At 51.3% G+C, this 12,195-nt stretch overlaps 1 protein-coding gene and 1 non-coding gene across 5 annotated transcripts in view; both read left to right on the top strand.

Moving 5' to 3' along the window:
- The window catches only part of ATG16L1 (autophagy related 16 like 1), a 44,793-nt gene extending 36,697 nt beyond the window's left edge, over positions 1 to 8,096 (top strand). For all 4 annotated transcript variants that reach the window (XM_088835107.1, XM_055401907.2, XM_055401908.2 and 1 more), the window contains 6 exons: positions 2,855 to 2,975; positions 3,245 to 3,350; positions 4,923 to 5,072; positions 5,190 to 5,237; positions 6,024 to 6,125; positions 6,919 to 8,096. In XM_088835107.1, coding sequence (XP_088691233.1) covers positions 2,855 to 2,975; positions 3,245 to 3,350; positions 4,923 to 5,072; positions 5,190 to 5,237; positions 6,024 to 6,125; positions 6,919 to 7,012 — 621 coding nt within the window. In that variant the 3' untranslated portion in view covers positions 7,013 to 8,096. The remainder of the gene's footprint in view (positions 1 to 2,854; positions 2,976 to 3,244; positions 3,351 to 4,922; positions 5,073 to 5,189; positions 5,238 to 6,023; positions 6,126 to 6,918) is intronic.
- LOC129541896 (small Cajal body-specific RNA 6) lies at positions 1,040 to 1,301 on the top strand. The gene has a single exon (XR_008682949.2).
- Positions 8,097 to 12,195: the final 4,099 nt, after the last annotated feature.

Below are 12,195 nucleotides of genomic sequence, written 5' to 3'. Positions count from 1 at the left end.
AACAGCGGGACCCCCAAACCGTATATTTTCAGCTGTCACATGGAAAACTGCTTGTGCCATGAAGTTAAAAGTGGATTCCCAGGCTACACAATTTTGAATGCAGTAGGTTACAAAACTAACACATTGTAAAGCAGTTATACTCCAATTGGGGTAAAAAAAAAGGACAGAAACGAACAAAAATGTAGTGGATAAATATGTAGGGATATTTCCATATTGACATGCAGTTAGGGTCAGCACAGTGAGTGCATTGGCATTGCCCACTTAATGAGCAGTGTCTTTTCCTCCCTGTGTGTGTGAAAAGCGATTTTAAATTTTTGGTGAAATAGCTTTTTACTAACAGCTTTCATAGCATGAGGAGTACCTGCACGAGTTTTTGGTCTCTCCTTATTGAGCCTTGTTCAGTAGAACAGGTTAAATATACTGTATTTAACATAAGCTTTGTTGCTAGAGCTTTCTTGATCTTTTCAGAAGGATCAGTAGGGAGTTGTCACACAGCCTCAACACGGCTGCCACCTGGCTGGCCGCGATTGTAGGATGCTCTTCCAGCTTCAGAGAGGTTTAAACGTGAGAGGAAGGAGTCTTGGAGTGCGGGCAGACTTCCCTTTCTAAAAGGGGAAGTACGTGCGGCCCTGAGCTTTCTGTTCCTGTGTTAACGTGGGGCTGTTTTACTGGGCAGAGAGGGAAGATTGGTTTCTAAAACGTTACCTCTCAACTTTGAGATCTCAGCTCAGGGATTTGGAGTGAAATCCAGGAAGGTAGCAGTTATAGTAAGTTTATTAGGGTCTTTCAGAAGCTGCTTTTTGGGGTGCTGAGGATGGTATTCCGTGGCGAACCAATTCCGTGGCGAACCAGTGGTTACTATGCCACACTTTCACTGCCAAGGGCCCAGGTTCAGTTTCTGGTTGGGGAACTAAAATCCATCATCCCACAAGCCTCGAAACAACCAAAAACAAGCCCCTTTAAAAAAAAAATTATAAAAAACGCTGGTGAATACCTGAATGCCCTCTGAGCCTCTGAGATTTCCACACGTAAATATGTTGATCCATGTTGAGAAATAGGAAAGGGGCAGACTCCCCAGATCCTTTCCTGGCCTCCCTGCCACCCCCAGCCGGCTCTCCCCTTGGGCTCCAGTAGTGCAGTGATGGGCAGAGGGCAGTGACCCTCAGTTACCACCCAGTGCTGCGTTCCTTGGCCACCCAGGGGAAACGCCATGGCTGGTACCCCACAGCTGGTCACAAAAAGATGTGATTGTTGGGAATGCTGGACTCTGTGGCTGTGGTTTGATGTTTCAAGCTGAGACCTCTGATTGAAAAACCCCGAAAGTCTTAATTGTTTGTTTAAAGAGTCCTGGTGTTTCCTTTTATAAATTATGCCTCCAGTGATCCTGCCTGGTCTGACGTCAAATAGGAAACTGACTTTTTATAATTGAGACTTCCAGAAAATGGAAAAAATAGTACAGACAGGTGTCTGTAATAGTGCTTATTTCAAGAAGGTGCTCATCCCCTCCCCCCCTTTTTAAGTTGTGTAATTAGCCTTGATAGAGGATGCAGATTCAGGAAGTTTCTACATGTGTTTTTTTTTTTTAACGCTTGGGAGAAGACAGACGTTATTTTTCTGTAACACATAAGATTAAAGAGGCAGCATAAATCTAATAATATTAAATAGATAACATTAGTATATGCATTGTTCTTTTCCATTTCGTTGGCTAATAAGACTAAATGCAGATATCCTATTTTTATTTGCGTTCTGTATGCTGTCTTTAGTAGAGCCTTTACTGAGTACTTCATTATACTTTTTCTATGTGTCCTTTTTTTTTCAAATTGACCTACCACACTGTTAGTCCCAGATGCACAAAATAGTGGTTCATTATTCCTGTACGTTACCAAATGATCATCGCCATACATCCAGCTGTCATCTGTCAGCGAAGTCATTGCAGTATTATTAACTGTACTCCCTGACTACAAGCCCCATCCCTGTGAATCCTTTTGTAACTGGGAGTTTGTGCTTCTTAATCTGTCTCATCTTTTTTCTCATCCCTCCACACCCGTCAGTATGTTTGCTGTATCTGAGTCTGTTTCTGTTTTGCATGGTGTTAAATTTGGTTTTTAGATCCCACATGTAAGTAAAACTGTATGGTATTCGTCTCTGTCTGACTCATTTCACTTAGCATAATACCATCCAGGCTCCTCCGTGTTGTCACAGATGGCAGAATTTCACTCTTGGTTATGACTTGATACTCCATTGTATATATTTACCTTGTCTTTATCCGTTTGTCTACCATCGGGCACTTAGCTTCGTATCTTCACTGTTGTGATGAATGCTGCAGTGAAAATAGGGGTGCATATATCTTTTCAAACGAGTGGTTTTGTTTTCTTTGGAAAAAGTACCCAGAAATAGAATTGGTGGATCATACAGGGTCTCAGTTTTTAATTTTTGGAGGGCTTTTTCATACAGTGTTCTTAGTGGCTACACCAGCTTACGTTTCTCGTGTATCTGTTGGCCATCTGTGTGTGTGTTTTTGGGAAAATGTCTGGGTCCTCTGTCTGCTCTTCCCTTGCTCTGAGGATGTGGTCACGTGGAGTCTGTTCTGATGGTGTTGGACCTTTGTTTTCCTATTGCCTTTTTTTAACTTTTATTTATGATGGGAGATTTACCCTCCTGCTCTTGATACCTCACCTGTGGGAAGTGCCCAGAGACAGGCTTTCTGGGTGTTCCCCTGAGCCGCTCGTCCTTTTGTCTCTGAGTTCTCCTGACTGAGCCTCAGGGTGTTTGGAGGCCCTGGCTCCCGGGCAGTTGGCCCCTGGCTCCCAGCGCTGCGCCCAGAGGCTCACCCTGGCCATGTTCTGTCTCCTAGCACACGCTCACGGGACACAGCGGCAAAGTGCTGTCTGCCAAGTTCCTGCTGGACAACGCGCGTATCGTCTCTGGAAGTCACGACCGGACCCTCAAACTCTGGGATCTACGCAGCAAAGTCTGTGAGGAAATTCAGTCTCTGCGTCTGTGAGCGGTTCAGTACTAGCCGCGGGGCTGCTTGTTTCTGCGTTAAAGCCTGCGTTTAGTGGGATACACTTTGAATTTCAAGTCTGGTCTCATGTCGGGTGGCGATGATGTCGGGACTGTTTTTCAAGTTTGAAGCTTCGTTTAAACAAACAGTTCCGATAACTTACGGGTGAGAGGGCAGCGGCGTGTGGTGCACAGCCGTGGAGGGGCCTCTGCCTGACGCTCGTGTCCGGTCTTCTTTCAGGCATAAAGACGGTATTTGCGGGATCCAGCTGCAATGACATTGTCTGCACAGAGCAGTGTGTGATGAGTGGGCATTTTGACAAGAAAATTCGTTTCTGGGACATCCGGTAAAACACCCACGAGCTTGGTGGGGAGGCAGATGAGAGGGCAGTAGAACTGTGATGGTGTCTTGTGTGGGTTGTGCTTCTGCCCTGGAAATGGCAGAAATGGGCTCCAATTGACATTATCTTCCCTGTTGGATATTCTTTACCCTGAAGTAGAATGTCACAGTCATCACCTCTGAGCGTGCCCTGTGTCCTCACTAGTCACTTTACTAGCTGCTAAGTAAACAGTTAAACAACTCGGTTGTCAGGTAGATTCAGGTGTAACTGGGGAGACCGACATACAAGTCTGCAGTGTGTGCTAAAGCAGGGCCAGACACCGCTGTCCAAGGACATTGAAGACTGTCTCTCGAGATTAGTCTGGAGAAGAGCCCCAGAGGGCATGTGGCAGGGCGAATCAGGCAAGGGCAGACTGACAGGGTGGGTGGGATCGGATTGCAGGCTTTGGACGCCATTGATGAATGACTTGATCTTATAAGCTGTAGGGTGTTTAGCCAAAGATTCCTTCACGAGAGTCTGGTAGATTACATTGGCTGTTTCAGAGGGTGTCTGAGGAGCAGGGAAGTCACTGCAGCCTTGAGGAGCTGAACTCAGGGCAGCAGAGGGCGATGTGGAGCTGGAGTCGGTTCCTGGGAGAGTTTGGATGGAGCTCATCACGGGTTAGATGTGGAGGGAGAGGAAGGGGAGAAAGAAGCAAAGCGAGATGGAGAGGAGAGGACAGGTTTACGGAGAGGATGCAGTGAGCATACTCAGAAGAGGGCATTAATTGGCCACTTCTAGTAGAGTATTTGGGAAAACTGAATTTTTGAGAAATTGGATGGGAGAGAAATTGAGACATCCTCACAGGAGGAGGTCAACAACATGAGAGTGGCTTCATCGGAGCTGGTGTGTGAAGCGACAGGACAGCAGCACTCAGGGAGCTGTCAGGAGGGCTGAGTGGCTGGACGTAGAAAGAAAGCTGGGGCCTCGGTGATGGCCCAGGTGTGGGGAGTAAATGGGGAAGCGTCTGGTCAGGATGAGACTGGGTTGGTTAGAAGTGGGTAGCTGGTGATTAGTTTCAGGTGTACTGGTTGGCTGACAGTTGAACTGAAGTATGGAATTATAGAGCTAAATTGGATGTTAGAAGGCTCCTGGTCCATCCCCTAATTTAACAGATGAAGGCCCCAAGTCCCAGGAGGTGGAGCGGCAGCAATAAAATAAACTGTCTTACTCCATTATGGTTTGGGATAGGAAATCTTTTCGTTGAAAGTTTACAACAGAATGACCACAGAAGGGTTTGTAGCTCCTTTGGCTGTATCACCAGCAAGGCCTGTTCACTGACCTGGCACGGACCGCGGCCCAGAGGAGAACTGGGAGAAGAAAAGTGTCACAGAAGGGGCACTTTAGAAAGAGGGAGTGACAGCAACGTCCAGGACTGAACTTGCAGGCTTGCTCCCAAACACTTGCTCGCGTGGAGACACTGTACAGATTCAGCTCATTCAGCTCCCCCTTCCCGCTCCACGGCATGCCACCCTGCTTGGAATGGGGAAGTTCTGACCTTTCTGTTACATTTTCTCAGATTTTCCATCTTTTTCGTAGATCAGAGAGTGTCGTCCGAGAGATGGAGCTCTTGGGAAAGATCACTGCCCTGGACTTAAACCCAGAAAGAACTGAACTCCTCAGCTGCTCTCGAGATGACCTGCTGAAAATTATAGACCTGCGAATAAACGCTGTCAGGCAGACATTCAGGTAAATGAAGACATTCAGGTAAACGCAACATTCTGGTTGGGTTTCCAGAGGCCTGCCTGCACTCACACCCTGAGTGGCATGGACTCTGGGGTAACGGTGCCCTGTCGTCTGTTTCAGCGCACCGGGCTTCAAGTGCGGCTCCGACTGGACGAGAGCTGTGTTCAGGTTAGTTGGGAGGGGCACCTCCTGCCCCAGCCTGCCCACCCCAACACGGCTCATCTCAGGTTCGAGCAGGGGCCTCCTCCCCCTGGGAAATGCGCTGAATGTGTACAGTGTCTCCACGCGAGCAAGTGTCCGGGAGCAAGCCTGCAAGTTCAGTCCTGGACGTTGCTGTCACTCCCTCTTTCTAAAGTGTCCCTTCTGCGACTGAGAATGTGTGCCATCCCAGAAACTGCACTGGTGGACTGATTTGTTCACCTCTCTCTCCTCGTTACAGAAGAGCTCTGAGAGCTTTTCGGGACGGGTGGGGAGTCTCCTGGAGCACAGCGGAATGGGCTCCCTCCCTTTCCTGTTCTCCCGTCTTGAGTGTGGCCATTCTTACATTCACACTGCCAGGGTCAGGGCCAGTACTGTGGAGAAGGTCCTCCACAGTCCGCACATCGTTCCTTTCCTGCTCTCGCTGAACCGTGTGACCAGGCAGTCCACCAGCTGAGGGAAACCCTTCACCACTTGGGGTTGCCTTTGACCTCCCTGTGTGCTTGAGATGACTGGGGACTTGTGCCCCCCAGAAGTACTGCGGTGGCACCATTTCTCAGCTGGTGAGGCCAGATAACAGTCTAGCAGCTTTCAGCTGAAACGGCTGTGAATAGCATCTCGGGGTTCCTGGGTACTCAGGAGTGGTCATGAGATTGACTCGTAAGCGAAGAGCAAACCTTGACTTCCTGGGGAGAGGCCCCTGAGGACGCTGACTGGAGAGTGGGTGACGGACGCTGTTTCTCGTGTGTCCTCCAGCCCTGACGGCAGTTACGTGGCAGCGGGCGCGGCTGAGGGCTCGCTGTACATCTGGAACGTGCTGTCCGGGAAAGTGGAGAAGATTCTCTCAAAGCATCACAGGTAAGACGGCAGCCCCTCTGAGGCGCTGAGCAGGCCTGTGGCTCCATCCCAGGGGCCGCTGCTCTCCCGGGCGTGGACCCAGGTCGACCCCATGAAGGCCGTGTCCACTTGGGTGCTCTGCCCCAGGCAAGGTCAGTGGAGAGAAGCTGGGGCCGTTCTCACCAGACCACAGACAGCCGGGTCCTGCTCGTTTATGTTCCAGGACGTTCCAGTTTGGGCGGCCACTGGAGAAAGGCTTGGAACCCCGTGTCCTGCCTGTTCATCATGTGGCACGCCCGCTTCCTCCCGCCCCTTCACTGCTGTCCTCCTCCTCTGCGGCGCATCTCCCTTCTAGTCCCTTTCCTCAGGAAGTTGACTCCTTTGACCACTGGTTTGCACATACTTTTCCCCCAGGCGCCTTCTCTCTCAGCTTTGTCCTGTCTGCGCAAGCTCAGCTGCTGCTGAGAAGGCAGGCCCCGGGGCCACTGCTCACCGCCCCCCACCATGGTGGCTCATCTCCTGCTCCCCAGCCAGGCGCCCTGAGTGCTCTTAATTCATTCACAGCTACTCCCTGAGGGCAAACGTGATAAGGCCTGGCTCCCTTCCTTCCTAAACTGCCTCCTAGAATCACGGCGGGCTTCCTCCAAGTTCTTTTGCTCTGTGAGCGCCTGCCTGCGCGTGGGGGGCCACACTGGCGAGTAAACCGGGTGCTGGGGTAGGCCTGACTGACTCCCTGATGGCAAGAGAGCCTTAGAGGGAGCCTGGCGCTCGGCTCACTGAGGTCTCACCTGTGTCCCCACCTCTCCCTTTGAAGCTCGTCCATCAACGCGGTGGCCTGGTCCCCTGCTGGCTCCCACGTGGTCACTGTGGACAAGGGAAGTAAGGCCGTGCTGTGGTCGGAGTATTGACAGCCCCTCGTCGGGAGAGAGTGGATCTGGAGCTGGAGGAGCAGGCGGGCCCCATGGCTCTGTCCTGGCAGGTGGCGTGTTGGGTGTGGCTTTGACCTCCTGAGAAGAGCACGAGCCAGGGTCCGTGGCCTGCCTGCGAGCAGGGTTCCTGAGGGTTGCAGCTGAGGCCCCTCCCAGCCTGAAAGAGTTAACACTGAAAACACTGACGCTGCGGTCCCTCAGCCAGGGCTTCAGGGTCCTGCCCTGATTCGAGGGGAAAACACTACTGGCGCCCGTCTCGCATACCTCATTGCGGGGCGCGCGGGCGCCCGCACTCTCCTGGCAGCAGTGCCAAAGGCGCCCCCATGCCGGGGCGTTGGTTCTCCCCCATGCTTTCTCCCGTCCTCCAAGGTCGGTCCTGGCCTGATGCATGTCCTGTCACCTTGGGTCGTTTTCCCAGGGAATCTGCTTTAATCATTGGATCAACAGAAACCCGAACAGGAACCCCCAGCCCTGCCCTGGTCTCTGAGGAGACGTGGGCCCGGGGTCCTCCCTGCTGCTCTGTCTGTATTAGAGGCTCTTGCTCTGGTCTCATCTGAGTACTGTTGGAATTTCCCTAGCTCTCCCGAAGTGTTCTTGGAAAGCAACTGTTCTTCAAAACTGCCTCTCCCCACCCCTGCCGCCATATCTACATCTATTTCTTGACTAAGAAATAAATCTGTTTCATTTAAAAAAAAATTGAGGACGGGGGTAGGAGAGGAAGCGCAAAACACTTTTCCCAGAAGAGCGGGTGTGCTGTCAATCAGTGAAGACTGATTTCCCAAATCACCTGTAACTTCCCAGCTGCCTGCCTGCCACCTTCTTCCCGCCACACTGGGGTGAGGGTGGCTGGTGGGTGGGATCGGAGGCCTTGGGTGTATTATCCCCAAGCCAGCAGTTCCAGGTCGTGCCCCTTTGCCAGGCCTACGTGCAATACCCCCTCGGTGCTTTAGTGCAGGAAACCCATTCCAGGAAGTGTGGGAATGCCATCTTTGGATTTCAGGACGTGTGACAAGGCCAGGGAAAAACTGGCCTGTGCAGTTTTTTTTTTTTTTTAAAAAAACAACATGTATCTTTACCATCTTAGTTGTTTATAAAGTTTTAGTTTCTTGAGTGGCTGAAACACCATTATTTTTTATCACTTACTCAGTTGCACTTTATTTTTTTTCCTTCCATACTCGTTCTCCAGGCAGTTGTCGGGGGTGAGTGCTAGGGCGGAGCGAGGGGGTGTGGTTCAGGCACCCCGTTTTCCCCTGCCCTCGCCTCCCTCATTTGCTGTCCAGAGGACTTACATTGAGAGGAGTTGAAGTTCACAGGCCAGGGCACATCTTTTATTTATTTAATTATGTTGCCCAACAGAACTTGATTGTAAATAAAAGAAGAAATCTGTTCTATACTTTTCAAAACTCCATGCCTCTTGGTGGTTATTTTACTCTTTTTCATCCTAAGGGCAAAAAGCTGTTTCTTTCATTTATTTTCCTGGTACTCATCTGTCTGTAAATAATGGTTAATATTTTCCCAATGCCTTTCCGCATTGTTCATTGTTACTGCTATCTATAAACGTCAGCATTCCAGTTTCACTTTTTTCGCAGATCTTAACTGAATCTAGAAAAGGCTTTCTTCGGGATTCTGGTAGCTGTGTGGTGTTCTCCACACTGTGGCTGTAGGAGCCCCGGTCCCCGAACTGAAGACGCTGTCCGTGGGATAGATTGTGAACTGTATGAGTCTCCCAGCCTCCAGGCCTCATCTCTGCTGTCGGGGCATAAATTTCCTCACTGAGGAGTGATTTATTCAGAGCAGCTCAAGATATCTAGAAGCGGCCTTGTGCCATAACAAATTACGGTCTCCCTAGAGTATCCCCCCCTCTCCTGAGGACCTCTGTCCAGCCCCTCATCACACAGTCACCCAGCAGCTCGAGTTGGGATTCCATCATGAACTGAAGTCTCGGGGGTGGCCAGACAGTGGAAGGAGGGGAGCCCATGGCAGTCACCTTCAAGGAGGTAAGTCATTCTTCAGGAAGGCTGAAAGCAAGCAGGCCAATAGCCTGATGGTCCTGTTTTCCTTGACTTTGCAGGGGAGCACGTTTGCTCTCCTCAGCTCACCTGACCGTCAAGGCTGAGGTACAGGGCGGGCTCCCACCGTGGTAGAACATGCTTCCATCCCCCTCATGGTCTCTTCTCTGTCTCTCAGACCCTCTAGGCCCCTCCCCCAGTGCCCCTGGTTCCATTGGTCAGGGCAGGAGTGGGCATGGGAGTTTTTAAAATATCCCTGAGCGAATCCTGGCCGGTTGGAGCTGGGGTGGCCTTTGATCCCGACATTAGCATGTCTCAGGTTGACAGTTCAAGACTTAAAATGTATATGCCCAGGAATTCCCTGGCAGTCCAGTGGTTAGGACTCAGCACTTCCTCTGCAAGGGCTATGGGTTCAGTCCACGGTCAGGGAGCTGAGATCCTGTGTGCCACCCTACACAGCCAGAAATAAAATTTATAGTCCCTCAGTCATTTCCCAGAATTGCGTGACGCATCAAGTTCTGTGTCTTACTTGCAAAGCACATATTGTGCATACATTCATCGTTATCTGACAAATCTAGTAAAGCCCTGGCCTGTCTTTTTATATCGTGGCACACGGGAAATTTCATGTGGACCCTGGGCAATGGGGGGGCCTGCCCTGACATTTTGCAGGTGTGCCGAGCTACCTGTGTGTCTTCACACCTGTGGCAGGGCCTCAGCCAACTGTGACTTTGGGGAACGAGACCATGGACTTGAAGCTCACGGCCTGGGCAGAGTCCTGGGAGAGGAAGGGGGCAGTGAGGAAACCTTGTGCAAGTCGTGCCTGTTTTCATAAGGGGTCTCGGTAAGACGGAAGCTGGGGCTCTTGAATTCTGTCAGAGCTGAAGGGTCTCCTGTCACAATTAGGGGAGAGCTTCCCTGCTAAGCAAGAAGCTGTTGCAGAGTCCTGGCCCCTAGGCAGGCACTGGTGCCCAGGGACATCCACCTTGCCTGCCCACAGTGTGTGGCGGTGGGAGGTGCCCCTTCAGGGGGCAAGCTGCCCAGGTTTGTCTGCACCACATCCTTGTGTGGTTTACTAAAAGCCCGCTCACTAGAAATCCCCACTTTTCAAGCCAGTAAACTGTGGAAGTCTTGTGTAAGGTGAAGCGTACCTGTATTCACACAGATTCTGTGGAAACACGTCAGATGTGTAGTGCGTGCCGGTTAGAGCAGACTCGGATCCAGAAGACGATTCCTGCCTCCCGGAGCTCTGGTCTCCACCTGAGCCTCTGGACTGCCCTGTGTCCCCTTCAGACGCTGTCACGATCTGGCCACAGTGGGGCCTTCAGCTGCTCCCAGCTCTCCTTTGTGGGTCCTGCTGGGGGCCAAGGTGCCCTCTTCCAACCCTGAGCGGAGGGCGTGATGGGAGCGTCCATGTCTGGAGGATCCAGAACCCACAGGAGTGGAGGAAACGCCAGTGTCGGAGCCCCCTTCCTGCCTCAGCAGTTTTGCTAAAGTATTTTACAGCGAACCTCAAGTATGTCGTTTCTCCCATAGATCAGCGTGCAGCCTAATAAGGACACCATGCCATAATTACACCTCAGAATAACAGAGACCCAGTGTCACCCACCCCTGGGTCAGGAAGATCCCCTGGAGAAGGAAATGGCAACCCACTCCAGTATTATTGCTTGGAAAGTCCCATAAAGAGCCTGGTGGGCCACAGTCCATGAGGTCGCAAAAGAGTCGAACACGATGGCGACTAACCAACAGTGTCATCCACGATCCAGTCCATGTTCGAATTGTCTTGATGGTGCCAGTGTTTCTTATGACTGGCTTGCTTAAGTCAAGATCCAGTTCGTTTTTGCCGCATAACAAAGTGCCATGACATGTAATGGTTCTAAACGGGCATCGTTGTGTGAGCCAGCTGGGTTCAGGGAGGCTGGTAGAGGGTGGCCCCGGTCTTACCTGGCTGTTCATTTGCCGTCAGCAGGGGAAACAAGGGGGATGCAATAAGAAGGCAGGCATCTGTGGGGCCATTTGTAGCTCCGCCTGGTCACCTTTCTTACCCACTGACTGGAGCGGATGGCATGGGCAGCCCTGCTCTGCAGGGCACTGCCCGGCAGCGTGGGGACATGGAGGAGAATCTCCACAGCGGTGCTGGCACCTCAGGTCCCAGCTGGATTTGGTTGACTTTCCTCACAGAAGTGATGTTTGTATCTCATGTGGGAACATTGTGGATTTCCCTGGTGGCTCAGTGGTAAAGAATCTGCCTGCAATGCAGGGGACCCAGGTTCGATCCCTGGGGCAGGAAGATCCCTGGAGAAGGAAATGGCAACCCACTCCAGTATTCTTAGCTGGAAAATCTCATGGACAGAGGAGAGCCTCGTGGGCTACACAGTCCATCAACTCAAGAAGAGTCGGACACGACTGAGCCCCTAAACCGCCACCACCGCCACTAGGAACGTTCGCCCTGGAGGTTGCTGTGTGCCAGGCCCTGTGGATTTGCTCCCACCCTAGGACCTGGGGGAGAGAGCAGGGAAGGCAGGCTTTGGGCTTCGTTTCTCCATAGAAACAGACTTAAACAGTAGATAGGTATGCTTGTGAGCCAGGCCCATAAGAAGATAGGCTACACGCAGTCCAGTTTCTTAATAACCATACGAGGAACTTTCCTAGTGGTCCAATGGCCAAGAGTCTGAGCTCGCAATGCAAGGAGCCCAAGTTCGATCCCTGGTAGGGAACTAGATCCTGCAACTCAGTTTTCATGCCACAAGTGAAGATCCTGCAGACTGCAGCTTAAACCCAGCACAGCCAAATTGAAAGAAAGCCATACGTTCTGCTGTTCCCTGAGGGGCAGCGGAGGTTCTAAGAGGTCGCAAGCCAGAAGTCTCAGAATCAACCGTATCTTTGACTTTCAGGTAATGCTAAGCCCCGAGTGGGTACTCTATTAAAAGTTTTTATTTAATAGAATTGAATCAGCAAAAAGAAAAGACAGGCCTCCCTGGAGGTCCAGTGGTTAAGAGTCCGCCTTGAAATGCAGGAGACGTGGCTTCAATCCCTGGTCTGTGAAGATCCCACATTCCACGGAGCAGCTAAGCATGCATGCCTGGAGCCTGTGCTCCATAACAAGAGAGGCCACTGCAATGGGAAGCCCATACACTGCAACTAGAGAAAGCCCAA

The sequence above is a fragment of the Moschus berezovskii genome, chromosome 4 (assembly GCF_049115385.1).
Source record: "Moschus berezovskii isolate FMDL1 chromosome 4, NW_MosBer_1.0, whole genome shotgun sequence".
Lineage (NCBI taxonomy): Eukaryota > Metazoa > Chordata > Mammalia > Artiodactyla > Moschidae > Moschus > Moschus berezovskii.
The sequence above is the reverse complement of the archived record's forward strand: the minus strand, read 5'-3'. Positions and strand labels throughout refer to the sequence as shown.